This window comes from Protobothrops mucrosquamatus, unplaced genomic scaffold (assembly GCF_001527695.2).
Source record: "Protobothrops mucrosquamatus isolate PMUCROS unplaced genomic scaffold, P.Mucros_1.0 scaffold112, whole genome shotgun sequence".
Classification (NCBI taxonomy): domain Eukaryota; kingdom Metazoa; phylum Chordata; class Lepidosauria; order Squamata; family Viperidae; genus Protobothrops; species Protobothrops mucrosquamatus.
The window spans coordinates 834,326-852,735 of NW_015386484.1; the positions used below are offsets into that span (position 1 = coordinate 834,326).

At 39.6% G+C, this 18,410-nt stretch overlaps 1 protein-coding gene across 2 annotated transcripts in view; it reads left to right on the plus strand.

Moving 5' to 3' along the window:
• The first annotated feature begins 230 nt into the window (after window positions 1-230).
• The window catches only part of BAZ1B (bromodomain adjacent to zinc finger domain 1B), a 34,312-nt gene continuing 16,132 nt past the window's right edge, over window positions 231-18,410 (plus strand). Inside the window, exons 1-9 of one of the 2 annotated variants that reach the window (XM_015812817.1) lie at window positions 231-479; window positions 5,938-6,054; window positions 7,254-7,398; window positions 8,489-8,690; window positions 9,533-9,654; window positions 9,956-10,153; window positions 12,023-13,688; window positions 15,454-15,592; window positions 16,449-16,624. In XM_015812817.1, coding sequence (XP_015668303.1) covers window positions 364-479; window positions 5,938-6,054; window positions 7,254-7,398; window positions 8,489-8,690; window positions 9,533-9,654; window positions 9,956-10,153; window positions 12,023-13,688; window positions 15,454-15,592; window positions 16,449-16,624 — 2,881 coding nt within the window. In that variant the 5' untranslated portion in view covers window positions 231-363. The remainder of the gene's footprint in view (window positions 480-5,937; window positions 6,055-7,253; window positions 7,399-8,488; window positions 8,691-9,532; window positions 9,655-9,955; window positions 10,154-12,022; window positions 13,689-15,453; window positions 15,593-16,448; window positions 16,625-18,410) is intronic. The other variant, XM_015812816.1, reaches the window with a different exon arrangement.

An 18,410-nucleotide genomic window follows, 5' to 3' on the forward strand; every position in this document is an offset into this window, starting at 1 on the left:
CTTTCTATTTCTTGCCCGCGCGCGGCGCAACCTACCTTAAAAACAAAACACCTCTGATTTGATTGTCGCCCCTGCTAGCCAATGAAATTGTGCGATGTTCAGCATTGAACCAATCACCGCGCGCGGGAAGACACGGGGACCGAAAAAGTGGGCGGTGTTAAAAATATATACATATATCGGAGGGGGGGGGTGTGATTTGCGCGCGCACAGAGAGCGTGAAGAAGGGAGGGGGGGGTGGTGAGCGAAAGAGGCTGAGGGGCTTGCCGGCTTCGCCCTCCCGCGCTCCTGCGAGGAAGCAAGGAGGGGATTCTCCCGCCATTTTTCCAGCGCTGCTCCTGGACCGACTTCTCCCTCGTCTCAGTGATGGCGCCGCTACTGGGCCGCAAGCCTTTTCCGCTGGCTAAGCCGCTGCCGCCGGGGGAGCCGCCGGGAGAGCGCTTCGTCATTGCCCACACGCAGGAGGCCTTCCGCTCCAGCGAGTATCCGATTTGGACGGGTGGCGAGAACTATGCGCGGAGGGTGGGGGAGGGGGAGGGGACTTTTGTTTTCCAGTCAGAGTGCAGTGGGGGATGGGCGAGAGGCAGCGAAGGAGTTGTTGCTCTCTTTTCTTCTCTGTCTCGGCGACTTAAGTCGAATCGGAAACGTTAGGGCAGTTGAAGGGCCTTCGTTTTGCTTTCTTGACTCCCGGTCTCTTTGTTCCCTTTTTCTCTTTATTTTCCCCTCCCCCTTCTGGGCATCTTTTTTCTTCTCGGACCGCAAGATGGAGCAGGGCAGGACAGGAGGACGACTTCGCTCCCTAGGTTGAGAGTGCAGCGGGGCCGGCAGAGGAGTTATCTGTGAATGTCAATAACTGTCGAATTGGGAAGAAAGAGGGAAGACCTTTTTTGTCCGAAAAGGTTCTAAGTTACTCTCGTTAGCTGCCTAAGTTTGGACTGGATGCTGCTGCTGCTGCTCAGGAGCAGTTAACTTTGAAGGCGAGCTTGAGAGGAGGGTGGATACCAGAGGAAGATTTTCACTTTCGGGTAGTAGAGCTTGTTGTCTCGGGAGGCATTGGGCTGGCCCCTGCAGGAAACAATTAGGTAGGCGTGTTGGTCTTCAGTCGGGCAAGACTGTTTTGTTAGATGCCTCTTAATGGTTGCTAAAAGTAGCATGTTACTCTAGACCAGTGTTTCTCAACCTTGACAATTTTAAGGCATGTGGACTTCAACTCCCAGAATTCCACAGCCAGCATTGCTGGCTGTGGAATTCTGGGAGTTGAAGTCCACATGCCTTAAAATTGTCAAGGTTGAGAAACACTGCTCTAGACAGGATCTGTCTCGGAATCATTCGAGTAAAGGCTCAAGGTTCATCACCACAGTGCCTCTATTGACAACTTTCTAGTATGTTAACATTAAATTGACCAAATGGGCCAAATAGGACAGAAACGTTTACTATGTTTATTGCTAATTTGTCTTACCTGTGTGGGCTTACCAGAAAATTATCTTTCCATAATTAAAACCTAGAATTTTCAAGTAGTAAGCTTGATTGAAAGACATTTCGAGAATGATTATAGTTCTTGTTAATATTTTGTGATGAGTTAACGTTTGTAAATTAACTTAACCATCACGGCAGGCATTGATGTCCCTGTCTTTCATGGCTCTACACAGCAATTTAACCCGGATGATAAAATAGTCTTCTTGCACCGAATTTCCAAAGGTTTGCATTTCTATATTTTAGAAGTTCTGGATGATAAGGGAAGGTTAGTGCTGCTTTCATATTCCGTGTTCATTGTAGCATGTGATTAAAGGTTAAATAGAAGTTTGTTTAGAACTAAATGAAGTGATACTGTAGTATGTTTTCTAAGCAATGTTGTTCTATATGGTCACTTCAGCTGTTAGTATAACTTTGCTGTATTTTGTGATGCCTAAGGAAGACCTGTGTTGTTGATGTTCCATTGTATTTTTCAACCCTGTATTCAAGTACCTGGCTGAGGGAGAATGAAGAAGTAAAGAGCTGGGCATTGGCATAGTCCAGTTTACAAAGTTTGCAAACAGTTTGTTTACAGTGTTTGTTTGCAGAAACTTGACTTGTACTTACTTGAATAAGTACCTTTCTGACAATTTTTTGCAATGCTTTTAAAATAGGTTTACCCTGAATACTCAAGACTTTTAATGGTTAGAAAGTTTGCATCAAAGCACATCATTTGGCAACTTTTCTGGAGAAAAAATTGATTAGCAAGGAAGCATTTTAATATGCGACTGGGAATGATAGTACTTTTGGTATTTACCTCATTTTGTACATGGTAGACTGGTGAAGATATTCATGATCTGTAAGTAAGTGACATAGTTAAAGAGGTGGACTGCACTTGAAATATCTCTTTTATTAGGTCTAGTGCAGAGGTCTCCAATCTTTCTCAGTTGGCAGACCAGAGGGAAAGAGAGGGGGAAGCATTTTGCACACATGCACAAATGGGGCTGCGAATGCTCGACACAGACAGGGCAGTGCTAGCGCCTGTATGACACTTGCTAGGGCTGCCTTGTTTTCATTGCATGGAGCCCCATTTTCATAGTGACAGCGCTAGTACAAGTGGGGGGGTGAGTGCACCTTTGCCAGCCTGTCCTGCGGGCTGGTGGTCAGCAGGCCACAGCCCGGTAGTAGGCTGTAGCCCACAGGTTGGAGATCCCTGGTCTAGTGGATACTAGTTTCTTTCCTTTTAAAATTTATCTCAGACTGCTTTATTTTAAGGACTGAGACTGCTGGTATTTCTGTGCAAATTAATTTATATTTTATTGTTTAAAAAATCCAAAGAGCTAGTTTTTGTGTAGGCCTAAGCAATTACATTTACCGTAGTGTCCTCAAAGGATAATGCTTTGTTTTTCCCTTCAGCGTTTCCTCTTTGTCTTGTACCCAAGAGAGCCTCTTCCTCTTAACAAAACCTTTTCTCCCTCTACCCCATCTGTCAGAACAGCCTTGACTCATTTCTGATCACCAGGCGTTTTTTAAAGCGAATCTACTTATAATATTGTGATAAATATGTTACCCTTAGAGATTCAGTGGTATAGAAAATGGACTTGCATAATTTATCTGATTTTCTGATTGCAATCTACGGTAGTTAATAGATATTGTATGGTATTGGATACAGCACAGATGCTACTCTGAAATATGTTTAAATTCCACCTGCCTGAAAAAGACAGAAAGTAAGCTTGGGAACAAGAGAAACCTCTTGACACTTCGCTTAAATTTGAGTTCACAATTTACCATAATCCAGTTTTTGGTAATTAGTTCTGTTATATCCTCAATGTCCTCAATTGTAACTGATCATAATTTAGTTAGGTGTCAGGATTTACTCCTCAGGACTACAAAGGCAAAAGATGACAGTATTTGGTCATTTAGAAATGTTATTGGAATTGTTAACTGTCAGCAGTCTTTGTCATTAAATGCTTACTGTGATGGAAAAGTGAAATAGAATAGAACAGAACAGAATAGAATAGAATAGAATAGAATAACAGAGTTGGAAGATACATTGGAGGTCTTCTAGTCCAACCCCCTGCTCAAGCAGAAAACCCTATACCATTTCAGACAAATAGTTGTCCAATCTCTTCTTAAAGCATTCACAACTTCTGGAGGCAAGTTGTTCCACTGGTTAATTGTTCTAACTGAGGAAATTTCTTCTTAGTTCTAGGTTGATAAAACTTGGTTATACAACTGCTTCAGGCCAACCAAGCAGTGCTAATATCTTTCCTTGGCATCTGGAGGCTGTTGCACTATCCCATGTAGAATCAGTGTACAATTGGGGTTCTTGACTTGAAGTTCTGATTTGAAGAGCGGGTGGCAGCCATAAGCAGGAGGGCTTTTGCACATTTGTAGCTTATGCAAAAGTTGCATCCTTTTTTGGATTGGAAGACACTGTTCATGGTCAGTCATGTCTTGATCACCTCCCAAGTGGATTATTGCAACAGACTCTATGTGGAGCTGCCTTTGAATGGTATTCAGAAGCCTCAGGTGGTCTAGAATGCAGAGGTACTGTATTAGCAGCTAGGGGCACACCTCGGTTCACCTGTGCTACTTTGCTTCCAGTAGTGATTGTTATCTATAAAGCCATTCACTGCACAGGACTGGGTTATTTGTAAGACTGTCAGGAAAATTTAGAAATCTAGTAATGAAAAGTTGATTGAAGATTGATATTTTGCAGATAGGTGGAAAGTTAACAACTATCTTGGTTAGTGATGGAAATTTTGGGGTTATTTTGGTCATAAGTTGAGGACTACCTATATTAGCTGTCCAGAGCTGCCTGAGGCCTGTGAGCTGTGGATTGGGCACGCCTGCTTTAAGGGGAACAATATCTTGTCAGGTGAACCATATTTCAAATTCATAGAATGGAAAACCTGGGCTATTTGTGCCAACTTTTCTCTCTCTCTCTCTCTCTCTCTCTCTCTCTCTCTCTCTCTCTCTCTCTCTCTCTCTCCCCCCTCTCTCTCTCTCACACACACACACACTTACACTCTCTAGCAAATCACAGTAGAGGTGTTTGCTTATAGAATTGATTAGGAAATTCAGCTAAGGATGGACTAATCTGTTTATTTGATAGGAATACAATTATACTATATATGCTGTATATTTTGATAATTTGGCTGGTGCTTAGCACATAGTAAAATTTTAATTAAATTTATCCCAAAACAGTTCTTATTAAATACATTTTTCAGAACTACTGAATTCTGTGACTGTTTATATGTATAGTTACACATAAGCATTGCTCCAACGTGATAATAAAAACATAGATTCATAGTATTCCTTTTTTCAGTTTCTATTACGTATTAAGATTTTTCATTTCCAAATTTAAGGTAATTATAGTTTTTTGTGATGCCCAAATTGGAATTACTGTGGCTACTACTGTTTAATTTCAAAGTACAGTTGGAAATATCCATTAAAATATGGTTTCAATTTTTTTTGATGGCCAACAACGATTTAAATACCTTTATGATTAAATGACCAAATAATTAAAAGCTAGGAAGAAAATAAGTAATTAAAAAACAGAACATTCTGTGGTGTGAACTGGATGGGAAACAACCTGCTAGCTGTGACTACATTTCCCCCCCTTTTTTCCTGCATATCAGTGGTCCTGGCAATTGCTTGGATTAGTCCCTATAGTTTTCTTGGCAAGATTTGGGAAGTGGTTTGCTATTGCCTGCATCCTGAGGCTGAAAGAGAGTGATTGGCCCAAGATCACGCGGTTGGCTTTGTGCTTAAGGTGGGACTAGAACGCAGTCGCCCAGTTTTTAGCCTGATGATTTAACCAATATACTCTCAATTATATATTATTTAGCGTTCCCAAATCATATTGCCAGTGATGGTGGGTGATTACAATAAGTGTACTTTACCTAAGCAACTTTAAAATTCTGTGTAATGCAGGGAGGAGATGAGGCAAAAATTGCTTTCCTCTGTAGTACTGGACAAAGTGTAGCTGTTTGCAACTAATATGATTCCATTTTCTGAAAAGTTGATCGCTTCTAATTTAAAAGATTGTTTGACTATGGTGTCTGATTTGGGACAGTGTTTTATTGGAATACGAAATGTATTTTAAAATGTATTAGAAAATAATGTAAATACATATTAAAATACACAATTCATGCTACTGAGGGTGTGTTTTCTCATAATGATGAAATCCTGCCTTCATAAACGTGAATATAAATAAGATGAACAGCAGTACTATATGTGCAGCCCTTTTTATATTATGAAGCAAAAAAATAGTACTAAGGAGAGAACAATGTATGATGCCAAATCCAAGGATTATAGTTAAAATATTCAGATGTTAAAATATTAATCATGATCAAACTTTGATTTAGTAACTTTATCATAATGTGTTCATGGGTCTAGGTGTAAATGACAAAAAAATGCTGATTTAATCCAATAGTTTAAAAACTAAGTGCACCTTATTTTCCTGAGTTGTTGCTCCTTCAGAGAGTATGAAGCACGGCTAGAGAAATATAACCAGCGAATATGGACCTGCAAAAGTACCGGGAGTAGTCAACTGACACACAAAGAAGCCTGGGAAGAAGAACAGGAAGTTGCTGAGCTGTAAGTAGCCATATCAAATGGTTTTGCTTTTAGAGACAGATATGGGGGGGGGAATATTTGACAAATAGTGAGCTTCCTGTGAAAAATACTTGGAATGAGTCATGTCTCAAGAAAAAAGAAAACTTTTCTTCAGCTACATAAGCAAGAATATCTAAAGTCTAAAGAAAATATTTCTGATTGGGTATTGCCTGACTCTCTGTGACATTTTTTTTCTCATTACACAGTGTATGTTGCAGTTCTCACTGGCCTTTCTCAAAAAATTCTGGTCTAATTAAATAGCACAATTGACAACAAATATAGATGTCCTGCATCCAAATACAGAATGTAATCTATTATATGTATATAAGTCCAAAAACTTTCTGACAGTGAATCTTTCATTCCTGTTAACCCGTGCATTTTTAGTATACTACAGTTGTATATTTAAGGCATTTTTCCATTAAGAATCAGGGTTTCAGGCAAAAATTATTAGTGTGTTTTGATAACATGTTGAATACAAGTCATATTGCTGGTTTGTAGTAGGAATGTTGCCCCTCTCAATAATTATGTAAAAAAAAATCAAACACGGGACGGCCTTATTATCTGTATTCACATATTTGCAGTTGTAAAGATGGATCAGAAGTAATTCAAAGTGGTGACCATATCTTATACCACCTCCTCCTCTTTGTTTACCCTAAAACAGCAACCCTGTGAGATGATTGCACTGAGAGAAAGTGACTGACCTAAAGTCATCCTGTTGACTTGCATGTCTAACTAGAATTTATGATGTTCTGGTTTCTAATCTAGATCAAACTGGCTCTCACTGTTAGTAAACAGATTTTGTTTCACCATTCTGATCTGTCTATCATTTTGCCAATGTGCAGAAATATGTATCCAACTTCCATCCTCCCAATTTTCCAACAGTGCAATGTTCTATCCTTATATAGTCAGTACTGAGGGTCATACTTGCTTAATTAAGTTCAATAATACACAATTTCCTAAGAGCTATTAACTCAAATTAGAGATATGCCTAAATACTAACTAACCGCTTTTAAGTAAAGGGGGATTAAGATAAGGTTATTGATAGAATTATATTGGTAGGCAGGTCATAGTAGCAGTTTCTGTTGTCTCTTGAATGTTGCAATTTCTCTAGTTGAAGTTGATTCTTTAAGTTGCTATTTTATCATAATTATGCTACATCCATTTTCTTTTTATCTTTTCAGTTTAAAAGAGGAATTTCCAGTCTGGTACGAAAAGCTTGTTCTGGAAATGGTTCACCATAATACGATCTCTTTAGAAAAACTGGTGGACACTTCCTGGCTGGAGATTATGACAAAATTTGCTGTTGATGAAGAGTGTGATTTTGAGGTAAGGATCAGATATAAATTCATCTCTCAGAAACAGTTATGGAGATAACAATACCACATCAGAAATGTGGTAGTGGCTATCCCTAACATAGCTGATTTCCAGAAATGGTTGAAAGTATTAGACGTGATGGTCTTGATTTTTTTTTTAAAGGGTATGGTGAGTTCTTGATGGGATAAGTATTAGATGAACCTGTGAGTAGTCTTGCCTTAGAACTATAAGCATCCTTTTGTGGTCTATAAAGTCTCTTAGAATCCTGAGGCAAACATTTTAGCACGTTTTACAGGTGACACATTTAAGGGTTAAAATGGATGCCTTAAGCTTGCATAGGTTTAATCCCCTTAAAATTGCCACTTTCTTCCAATTATTACTACTTTTCTCATTTTTCAGCTCTTTCCAGCTTCATAATCATCATGGGATTATTTTATGAGATACATACAGATCTCTTGATGAAAAAGAGATGTTTCACTTCATTAAACTGTGTCATTACAGGCAGGCTCCATTGGTGACAACCGATATTGAAGACCCATCAAATTGACATCTGATTTTCATTGGACTAAACTTATCCTAGGAATTCATATTTTTTTTCCAATAAAGATGGTTAATACTGACTCAGTGTGTGGGGATATACCTAGCACACTCTTTTGTGTATTGCTTAGCAGGATTTCTTTGAAATCTATGAATATAACCTAGATGAAACTGTGAACACATTGAAAGTCAAATTACTGAAGGATTAGGAATAGTTCAAAGGGTTTCTCTTATTACTGTACATAATCAGTCATATCACCTAAGGCACGGGTGTCAAACTCACCACGTCACACAACGTGTCGCAACTCTTTTTGCATTGCCGGGCAATGGGGTGGGTGCGGCTTCGGTATGATGAAACCGATCCGCAGGCCAGCAGTTTGACACCCCTGATCTAAGGTCTCTTAAGCCCGAAAGTGCAGCTATGTGTTAAGGTTGCTACGTGCAAAGCTTGGTGTTGCTACCTTCAGACATGACATTCCCACTTCCCAGTAATCATTTCATTAATTATTACTGAATGTGGGAAATAATTCTCTACCTAGTTCTAATTTGCTTCTTTCTTTTTCAGGTTGGAAAAGAGAAAATACTACGTGTCAAGGTGGTAAAAATACATCCATTGGAGAAAGTAGCAGAAGAGGAGACTACTGAGAAGAAAACAGATGCTGCCTGTGATTCCCCATCCAGTGACAAAGAAAATACCAGCCAGGTTGTACAGGAAAATCAAAAGGAGCCAGCATTGAAAGAAGATGACAACAGAAGAGAGAGTCTGAGTAAGTAAGCCATGGACTGAAATGAAAGGAACCAGCTTTAAGTCTTATTTAGGAGTAAACTGCCAAATTGCATGCATGGCCAATTGATAACTACTAAAAGCAATCTTGATCTGGGGAGAATTACTGTTGTCACAATAGATATGTTCTCTGCCTTGGGTTACTTATAAAATAATGACAGGGCAAAAATCTGATAAATAATTTTAAGGTGTGCTGATCAAGCAGCATTACATACTTGTTACTTACTACTTGGTATTAAGCATGTACTTTTTATGGTCAACTGTGTTTATGATAAGCCATAAATTTATCTGTTTAGAGTTATGCACAAAGCAGAAAAAGTGCTTGGTTTGAATTCTGAAGATAAAAGACAATGTTTTATCCAGCACTCTATCTGAACTCAAAATTTGAAATGTTTGTCCTGTAGAAAAGATTTTTAAACGTACAGTGTCTCCGGGCTAAGTGTCAATATCGCTTAAGGGCATACACAGAATACACTTTCACACCAGAGTTTAATGATCTAACGCAGAGTTCCCCCAATTTTCTGGCTTTGTGGACTGATGGAGGGGAGGGGATGGTTCTGGGCAAATGGCTGACAAGCGCGCGCAGCTCCATTTAGGGAGCTGCATGCTTGCTCACCATTTCAATGGCCCGGTTGCAAATCACTCACGGTTCACTAGTGGGCCACGGCCCAGAGGTTGGGGACCCCTGATCTATTGTATTAATAACATTTGCATTTACAGCAGCATTAGTGAAAGTTTTTTCTAAAACACAGTGGTACAGGCATACTGTATATATAAAACTGTTATACAGAACTAATATTTTTGCTTTCTTTCTTCATTGGGCAGGTGACCGGGCACGGCGATCTCCTCGGAAGCTTCCTACTTCTCTGAAAAAAGACGAAAGGAAATGGGTTCCTCCAAAATTCTTACCACACAAATATGATGTCAAGTTGCAGAATGAAGATAAGGTGAGTAGATTTGCCTGTTAGCCAATACTGTCTTAACGTTTTAAGAAGCAGTTAACTATTATAAACAACTATATTTAAGTATAGTTTTGTGTTTGTGTGTACATACACGTATACAGTATACATATAGTTAGTATATCTATATGCTTATAAACTTTCTATTGTTACAATATATGTATCATTTAAGATAAGTGTTAAACTTTCAGCGACTTACCTGTGTCCTCTCTAAACTACTACTTATTTATTGTTTCTGTACCATCAGTTTAAAAACCCTGTCTGAAACATTTGTTTTTTATCTTTCAAGATCATTAACAATGTGCCAGCAGACAGCCTGATTCGAACAGAACGGCCACCAAACAAAGAGATTCTGCGTTATTTCATTCGTCATAATGCACTTCGCGCTGGAACAGGCGAGAATGCTCCCTGGGTAGTTGAAGATGAGTTGGTGAAGAAGTATTCCCTTCCCAGCAAGTTCAGTGACTTCTTGCTTGACCCACACAAAGTGAGAAATAAGACAAGATTTGTCAGAGTTGTGTGATGATGAAAAATAGGAGTTATTTTCACATGGGTACTTACTTATTCTTAGGCCTGTATTGAAAATAAGGCAGTATCAAAGTGAAATTTGGTTCCTTCTGCCTGTTTTCGGAGGAGCATGCCCTTGTTTGTCATCAGGCGCTGAAATAACGATTTTGAAATATATATTCATTGTCTTATCCTGGGATGCTTAACCTTGTTGATGAACACATTTGGAATTTAAAGAATATGTTATGCCAGAATTGGTTAGGATGTGGGGTTAGGCACTTGTCCATTGTCTAATGACTCCTATATAGATACAGGTAGTCCTCGACTTAACAGTCACAATTTGGGCTGCAATTTGCATTGCTAAGCAATGCAATCATTAAATGAATTTATGAACTTTTTGCTGAGATCGTTAAATGAATCTGGCATCCCCCATTGACTTGTTTGTTGAAAGCCCCCTGGGAAAGTTGCAAACAGTGATCACATGACTTTGGAATGCTGCAACTGTTGTAAATACATGTTGGTTGCCCAACACCTGAATTTTGATCGTACAGTATTGTAACTTTGAACAGTCATTAATTGAATGGTCGTAAGTCGAGGACTACCTATATATCCAACAGTTGAAACAGGGAAGACAAAGTTAACTTGTTCAAGAAAGCTTAAATTCAACATAGAGATGGAAATCAAAGTTTCAGCTATTTTGTTGAGCTTATATTTTGAAAATTCACATCTCTCTGACATTTATTTTAATCTTCCAACCATTACTAAATATCCTAGTTTCCTGAACCACAAACCAAAGCAGGAAAAGGGAAAAAATTAAAGGAAAAGCAAGGATCATTCACATTTCTTGCAACCCATCACCTTTAGCTCACAGATATTCCTTCCATCCTTGACTTTGTGCTGGGTGTTAGGATATTTTTCAGAATAAAGTATGTAGTAGATAACAGTTTCCCATTTTTCTTTTTAAGACTATGAAGTCTTAAAGTATTCTGGGAATTAAAAATATTGCTGGTACCTGATATATTTTGCAATATGTATATTTCCCACATAATTTTAAAGTAAACGTTTTAAGACAGGAAGGTAGGGAACTTGGGTACATTATGTCTTAATGACCTCCATGTTTGAGGTTTTTGTGTGGCCATATTCTTGCAGGACAGAAATCAAGCTCATAATTCAGAAATCTTAATTTTCCTCTTTCTATAGAGATGCCCTCTAAATGATCTGATTCAACAGCAAACCCTGTCTGAATTTTGCAGCAACCCACAAGCCTTGAGTACTGCCTGGATGTCTTGCTGTAGAATGGACCATTCTCCTTAGTATTTAAAATAAGTGGGACGCCCAACTTCTTTGGCAAGATCGAATGATCCTTCCATTCACTCTAGTCACCTTTGGGGCTTTTTTTCCCCAATTGACATCAAACACTCTATAGCTAATAAACATGCTTAGTTTTGTTTGGTTTTTGGGAAGCCGGGTTTGATATCTAGCCTTCTCAATATTTTATCAAAGATGGCAGTATTGTTGGGTTGCCTCAGATTGTAGAAATTTCTGAAAATGTCATTTAACAATTCATATTTAAATTTTGTAAGAATAGATACTAGGATGTACAAACATTTAAAGGACTTTTGATAAAACATTTCAAAGGGCCTTCCATCTGAAACAGTTGGAGCACTACTAGACTTTCTTTGCTATTGAATGTTTATAGAGAAGGTATATGCTGTAGTCAGTTAAGAGCTCTCTGTTTATTTTGTATTTTGGCTTATGCACATTTGGGGTAGATTCTCCCTAGTGCAAGCAAAATCCATGTTCAGTTTTAAATGCAGATAATTTACATTTTGCATTGCTTTGATTCCAGTATTTGACTCTCAATCCTTCAACAAAGAGGAAGAGCACTTCATCACCTGATAGGAAACCTAAGAAGCCCAAATCAGATGGTTCTTCCACAGGACATGGGCTGAATCCTTCACTTTGGTGCAGTGTCCATTTAAATAAATCAATTGTGGACTGCCCGCTGAAAATCAAGAACTCCAAACCCCCCAAATTGTCTACAGAAGAGCTGGAGGAGATGATGAATATTATGGCACCTGGAAAACTTGGCACTTTCAACAAGAAGAGGCTTGGGAAATCACTGGATCCGAAACAGAAAAATAAAAAAGTGCTGAATGGGCAGAAATCTGGAAAATCTAGATCTCCCAAAAAAGATTCCAAGATGAAAATGAAACAGATGACACTTCTAGACATGACAAAAGGTACTTCTAAAGTACCAAGAGCACCAAGAAACTCAACTGGAAGCCCCAAGTCTTCCAATAAACCTCCGAAACATCTTCCACCTGCTGCACTTCACCTGATTGCTTATTATAGAGAGAACAAAGACCGCGAGGACAAGAAGAGTGCCCTGTCCTGCATAATTTCAAAAACTGCTCGGTTGCTGTCCAGTGAGGATCGTGCTCGTCTTCCTGAGGAGCTGAGAGGCATAGTGCAAAAGCGTTACGAACTACTAGAGCACCGGAAAAACTGGGCTTCCATGACAGAGGATCAACGCAAAGAATACATGAAGAAGAAACGTGAGAAGCTGAAAGAGAAGCTGAGGGAGAAAGCCAAAGAACGTCGGGAAAAGGAAATGATGGAGAGGCTAGAGAAGCAGAAGCGATATGAGGACCAGGATATCAAAGACAACAACTTGCCCACATTTAAGCTGGTGGATACTCCAGAAGGACTCCCTAATACCCTCTTTGGGGATGTGGCTATGGTTGTGGAATTTCTGAGTTGTTACTCAGGGCTGCTGCTTCCAGATGCTCAATATCCCATCACTGCTGTTTCTCTTATGGAAGCTCTTTGTGCTGAAAAGGGGGGTTTTCTGTACTTGAACAGAATTTTGGTCATTCTTCTCCAGACTTTGCTGCAAGATGAAATTGCAGAAGACTATTTGGAGCTAGGGATGAAACTGTCTGAGATTCCCCTCACTTTGCACTCTGCTTCTGAATTAGTTCGTCTTTGTCTGCGCAAGTCAGATATACAGGAGGAAAGTGAAGCTTCCGAGAACGCAGAAGAGAACAAAGACTTGGCAGCTTTTGAAGACAATGAAGTACAGGATGAATTCCTGGAGAAATTGGAGGTATCAGAGTTCTTTGAGCTGACCCCCGAGGAGAAACTGCAAATCCTCACAGCTCTTTGCCATCGGATTTTGATGACGTATTCAGTACAGGATCACGTGGAAGCAAAGCAGCAGATGTCAGCTGAATTGTGGAAGGAGCGGCTGGCAGTGCTGAAAGAGGAGAATGATAAGAAGAGGGCAGAAAAGCAAAAACGGAAAGAGATGGTGGCCAAAAACAGAGAGAATGGCAAAGAGGAAAATGGTTTGGGGAAGGGAGAAAAAAAGAAAGGGGAACCAGAGAAAACAGTCAAATCAGAGCAACGTATGGATATAGAACAAGAAGACATGATCAGCACAGTCAAAAGCAGGAGGCTTATGGCAATTCAGGCCAAGAAAGAGAAAGAGCAGCAGGAAATAGAAATGCGAGGTAATTAAAAGAGCAGCTTTTTTGTTGTGATGAGAGAGTTTAAAGTTTGCATTGGGCTACTGGCATCTATAACTGCCAGTTGTAGGACTCAAATCTCCAACCTGCTGTAGAGAAAGGATGCTTGCTAACAGATAAACATATCTGCTGCTTTTGCCTTTGTCCATATCTGTGCTAAATTTGATAGAGGAACAGGAACATCTGAACTATTTATTCAGATATTTATCTTGGTCCATAAAAGCTATCTGGGCCAGGAATAACATAGAGTTAACAATTAGTTTGGTTATCGATGTTATGCGGGCTATCAATCCATTTCAATTCAGAAGAGTAGTCTCTCTGAAAATATTGAAAGAATGGAGTGTTGCGTAGTCTGATGCTATCTTTTGCTAATTTCTTTAGCAGTTGCTAAACTCAAATCCTGAGCAGATTGCAACTGCTAGCTAGATGGGAGACTACCTGGAAATCCCTAGCTAGAGTAGCCTGTGAAAATCCCAAGGTATTGGCAGGTCTGCATTTTTGCCAGGAGCTTCTATTTAATCACTGGGAATCAATAGCAATTTGAGGGAGCCTTTGGGGTTTTTTTCTTCAGTATAAATACAAGGGCAATTCGGAAATAAACCTCTGTGGTTATCAATGACAGACACTCGCAGATACAGAAGTTTTATTATACACATTAGAAAACATTACATTACTTTTCGACATGATCGCCATTCAAATTGAGGCACTTGTCATAACGTCTTACAAGGTTTGAAATTCCTTAGTAGTAGACGTCTAGCAGTGTGCGGGCGAGCATTATCGTGAACCAACATCACACCAGAAGTCAGCATGCCTCGACGCTTGTTATGGATGGCTCGTCTTTGAGTTTTCGTAATGTTTCACAGTAGACTTCTGAATTGATGGTCGAACCATGCTCCATGAACTTCACTAGCAATACTCCTTTGGCATCTTCACATTTGGCGGAATTTTCTATGGCACCACTTCCTATGTGGTGTTGGTTCACGATAATGCTCGCCCGCACACTGCTAGACGCACCAAGAACTTTTGAAGCAGTTCTGTTGGGATGTTTTTGATCACCCTCCCCCCATAGCCCAGATTTGGCGCCGAGCAACTACTACTAAGGAATTTCAAACCTTGTAAGATGTTATGACAAGTGCCTCAATTTGAATGGCGATCATGTCGAAAAGTAATGTAATGTTGTAGTTTTCCAATGTGTATAATAAAAGTTCTATATCTGCGAGTGTCTGTCATTGATAACCAAATGGAGGTTTATTTCTGAATTGCCCTTGTATTACAGCTACTCATCTGGGGAAAATTTGCACTTGCAGTTGCATAGGTTGGTATCTTAGTGGATATCTGGCAAATAAATGTGTAAATGAATTCCTAGGAAAGATAGTATGTTTTTAATACCAGAATATGAGAAATTTTATATTTGCTCTGCTTACGGATAGTCCTTAACTTAAACAGTGGCAGTTGGAACCAGAACTGGTCATAAAGCATGATATCACATGACTGCACTGAATTATGACAACAGTTCTGGCAGTCCCCAGTTACCATTGTTAAGTGAGGACCTCACTTGTTTCCAACTTCTGACTTCCTTCTGGCTGCCCATTGATTTTGCTTATGGGAAGCCAGTAGGGAATGTCAGAAATGATAATCATGTGACGGCAGGGACACTGCAACAGTTGGAACTAAGTACCCAGTTTTAAAAAGAATTAAACCAGTTTAATGCTGTTGGGAATTAATACATTCTTTTCTGCTGCTGTGCTAGTAAAACTTGAAAAAGAAGCAGAGGAGGAAAGAAGTCGCAAGCATAAAGCTGCAGCAGAAAAAGCCTTTCAAGATGGTATTGCCAAAGCAAAGCTGGTCATGCGCAGGACACCAATAGGCACAGACCGTAATCACAACAGGTAGGAAAGAAGGAATATCTTTGTGGGTGATGAGGACTGTGGAAAAGTACCCTATATCAGGACTTAACTGAAGATGCTGGTTTTAAATGAGTCCTTCCTCATGTTGATTATTGGCCTTCTATCACTTTTCTTAACACTAGGCGAGGGCCTGATTTACTCAAATGTAATCATAATTATAGGGCACAAATTGCTGCATCTTAATGCACAGAGCCTGTCTGCTCGGATATCTCCACCATACTGTATCATTCTCTATAACTCTATTTCTTTCTTACCTTACTGTTCAGGAAGTCTTAGGGAATCTTATTCTCTCTCAACTATCAAGGCAAGGTGCCTAATTACTTCACTTCCCTGTTGCCCCATTTCCCTCATGCTTCTACTTTTTCTCGCATTTCCTGCTTATTTTATTCCTGAGTCACTACTGCAAACTCTCTTGTTACATTTCAGCTGCATTTCAGCTGTCTATTACTTATTATTGCTACACATGAATATAGCAGACTTATGCCCCACTTTTCCTCAAGAGCTCAAAGTAGCACTTGCGCCACCATTTTACCCTTCAATAAGGACCCTCTAGCATACATTGATGTGAGAGCAGAGTTTCTATGGTTGAAGTGTGAGTTTGATTTTTGTCCCATTGCCTTCAACCAGCTCAGTGTCTTAGCTGCTGTAGTACAGGACATTTGAAGTCCTCCTATTTTTTTCTCATTGAGAGCTTTACATAGTTAAACCTTGCTTTCTGCTTTTATCTGAGCAACCAGGAATGTTTACTGGCATAGCAATTGATCCAGTTTCTAAGGGTTGGATGTAGAAAACTGAACTGCTTTGCTCCCTCATATCTAATATGATCTCTTTATTTTAGGTATTGGCTCTTTTCCGATGAAGTTCCTGGCTTATTCATAGAGAAAGGGTGGGTACATGAGGGTATAGATTATAGTTTTATGCCTCCAGGTGAGGAGGAAGAAGAGGAGGAGGAGGAGGAAGAGGAGGAGGAAGATTACCAGCAAGGTAAGCTTGATTACTTCTCATCTCTCATAGGTGAAACAAGTGAAATGTCTGAACTGTTGTTGTGAATATCAAATATAAAATCCCTTTATTAGACTGGTGACACTGACTCAGAATTGTCTTTCTTTTGGATTAGTAGATTCCAAATTTGATGGAATCATGTTTGTATCATTGGAAATTAAACCTTTTCTCTTCAGCTACATAGACACTATACATTGTGTTTATGTTACAAATATTAAATATTTATATTTAGCATTAATATATAAGATCGAGTGCTATGTTCTCTAAAGTAATCACTCCCTGAATATTTTTCTCAAGATAATGCTTTTCATTAGGATCTTTTTGTTCAGTCAGTTTATATTTACAGTAGGATTTATATGGAAAGGAGTACTATAATCCAGGGACTTCAGATAAAATAGTGAAATAAATCATGTTGCAGTCTGTTATCTCCTGCCCAAAGAAGCAAGCCACATTTCTCTGTAGAAATCACAGTACAGTATCTTGTGAAATGCACTTATACTGTCTCTGATACCGTGTTTTCCCGAAAATAAGATCTATCCCCAAAATAAGACCTAGCTTGATTTTTACACATGCGCCCAATATAAGCCCTACCCCAAAAATAAGCCCTAGTTTTGGGGCGAGGCACATGCATAAAAATCAAGCTGGGGTGGGGGGTGGATCTGCCCCACTTACCTGCACCGGCTTACCTTAAGATCGCTGCAGCCAGTCCACCCAGGCCCTGACACCTGTTGCACCGCTGCCTGAGTTCTTCACTTGCGGCACCAGTGTGATCGGCACGATGTGCCGCATGGCCTTCTGTCAAGAACGGCAGTACCAGTGTGATCAGCCCAATGTGCGGCCTCCTGCGAGTGGCGGCATCGGCGTGACGAGCCACGCGGCTTGCCACGAGGCAGTGGCACAACAGGTGTCGGGGCATGGGAGGCCTGGCTGCGGCAGTCCTAATGTAAGCAGGTAAGACATCACCCCCAAAATAAGACCTGGTGCCTCTTTTTGGAGGCAAGAGAAATATAAGATCAGGTCTTATTTTTAGGAAAATACGGACTTCCAATTTTGAACCTCTGTCTGACATTTTGCTTAGCATTATGCATTTTCTTAAGGAAAATATTAATTTACATATTTTCCACACAAGTACATGGACACACTTCCAGTGTTTTTTTATTTTCCATGAATTACCTGTTTAGCCATTGGTATAATGATGTGGGTTTTCTGGATAAAATTATAGTAATTGGTATTTGATTTACATTTAGTAAACAAATTGAAGAAGCATATCATCTTAATTTTACACACACTATAGATATCTAAAATATATTTTTTAACTGGCCAGAAGTAGTAAAATTTGAAAAAAAAAATAATGGAGTACGTGATGTAATTTTTAATGTCTTATTCTTATAAAGTTATTTGTTAAGATAGTATTAAATGTAGCTTGCTTCCTATAATTCCAATTAAAGAAACATGTTGAAAAAATGCACTAATATAATAAAATTGTGCATGTAAACTTTTATGCTTTCCATGGATGATTACAAAATAGTTTAATGAGATGTGAGGCTTTGCTTTATTATATGCTAAAGTAGCAGTGGAAATTCTGCAACTAAAACTGTTTTGACATCTGCCCGCCGGGTTTTCAGGCATTTCATCGGCCGAGGACCCGGGGTAGGGGCGGGGGGGTAGCGGTCATCATAAGGGAGAGCCTTTGTCCTAGGGAGACCACTGTGCCTCAGATAGACGGCGTGGAGTCCCTCCTTGTGAAGTGGGGGCAAGGGGTGCAAGTGGGCTTGTTGATTATATACCTGGCTCCCTG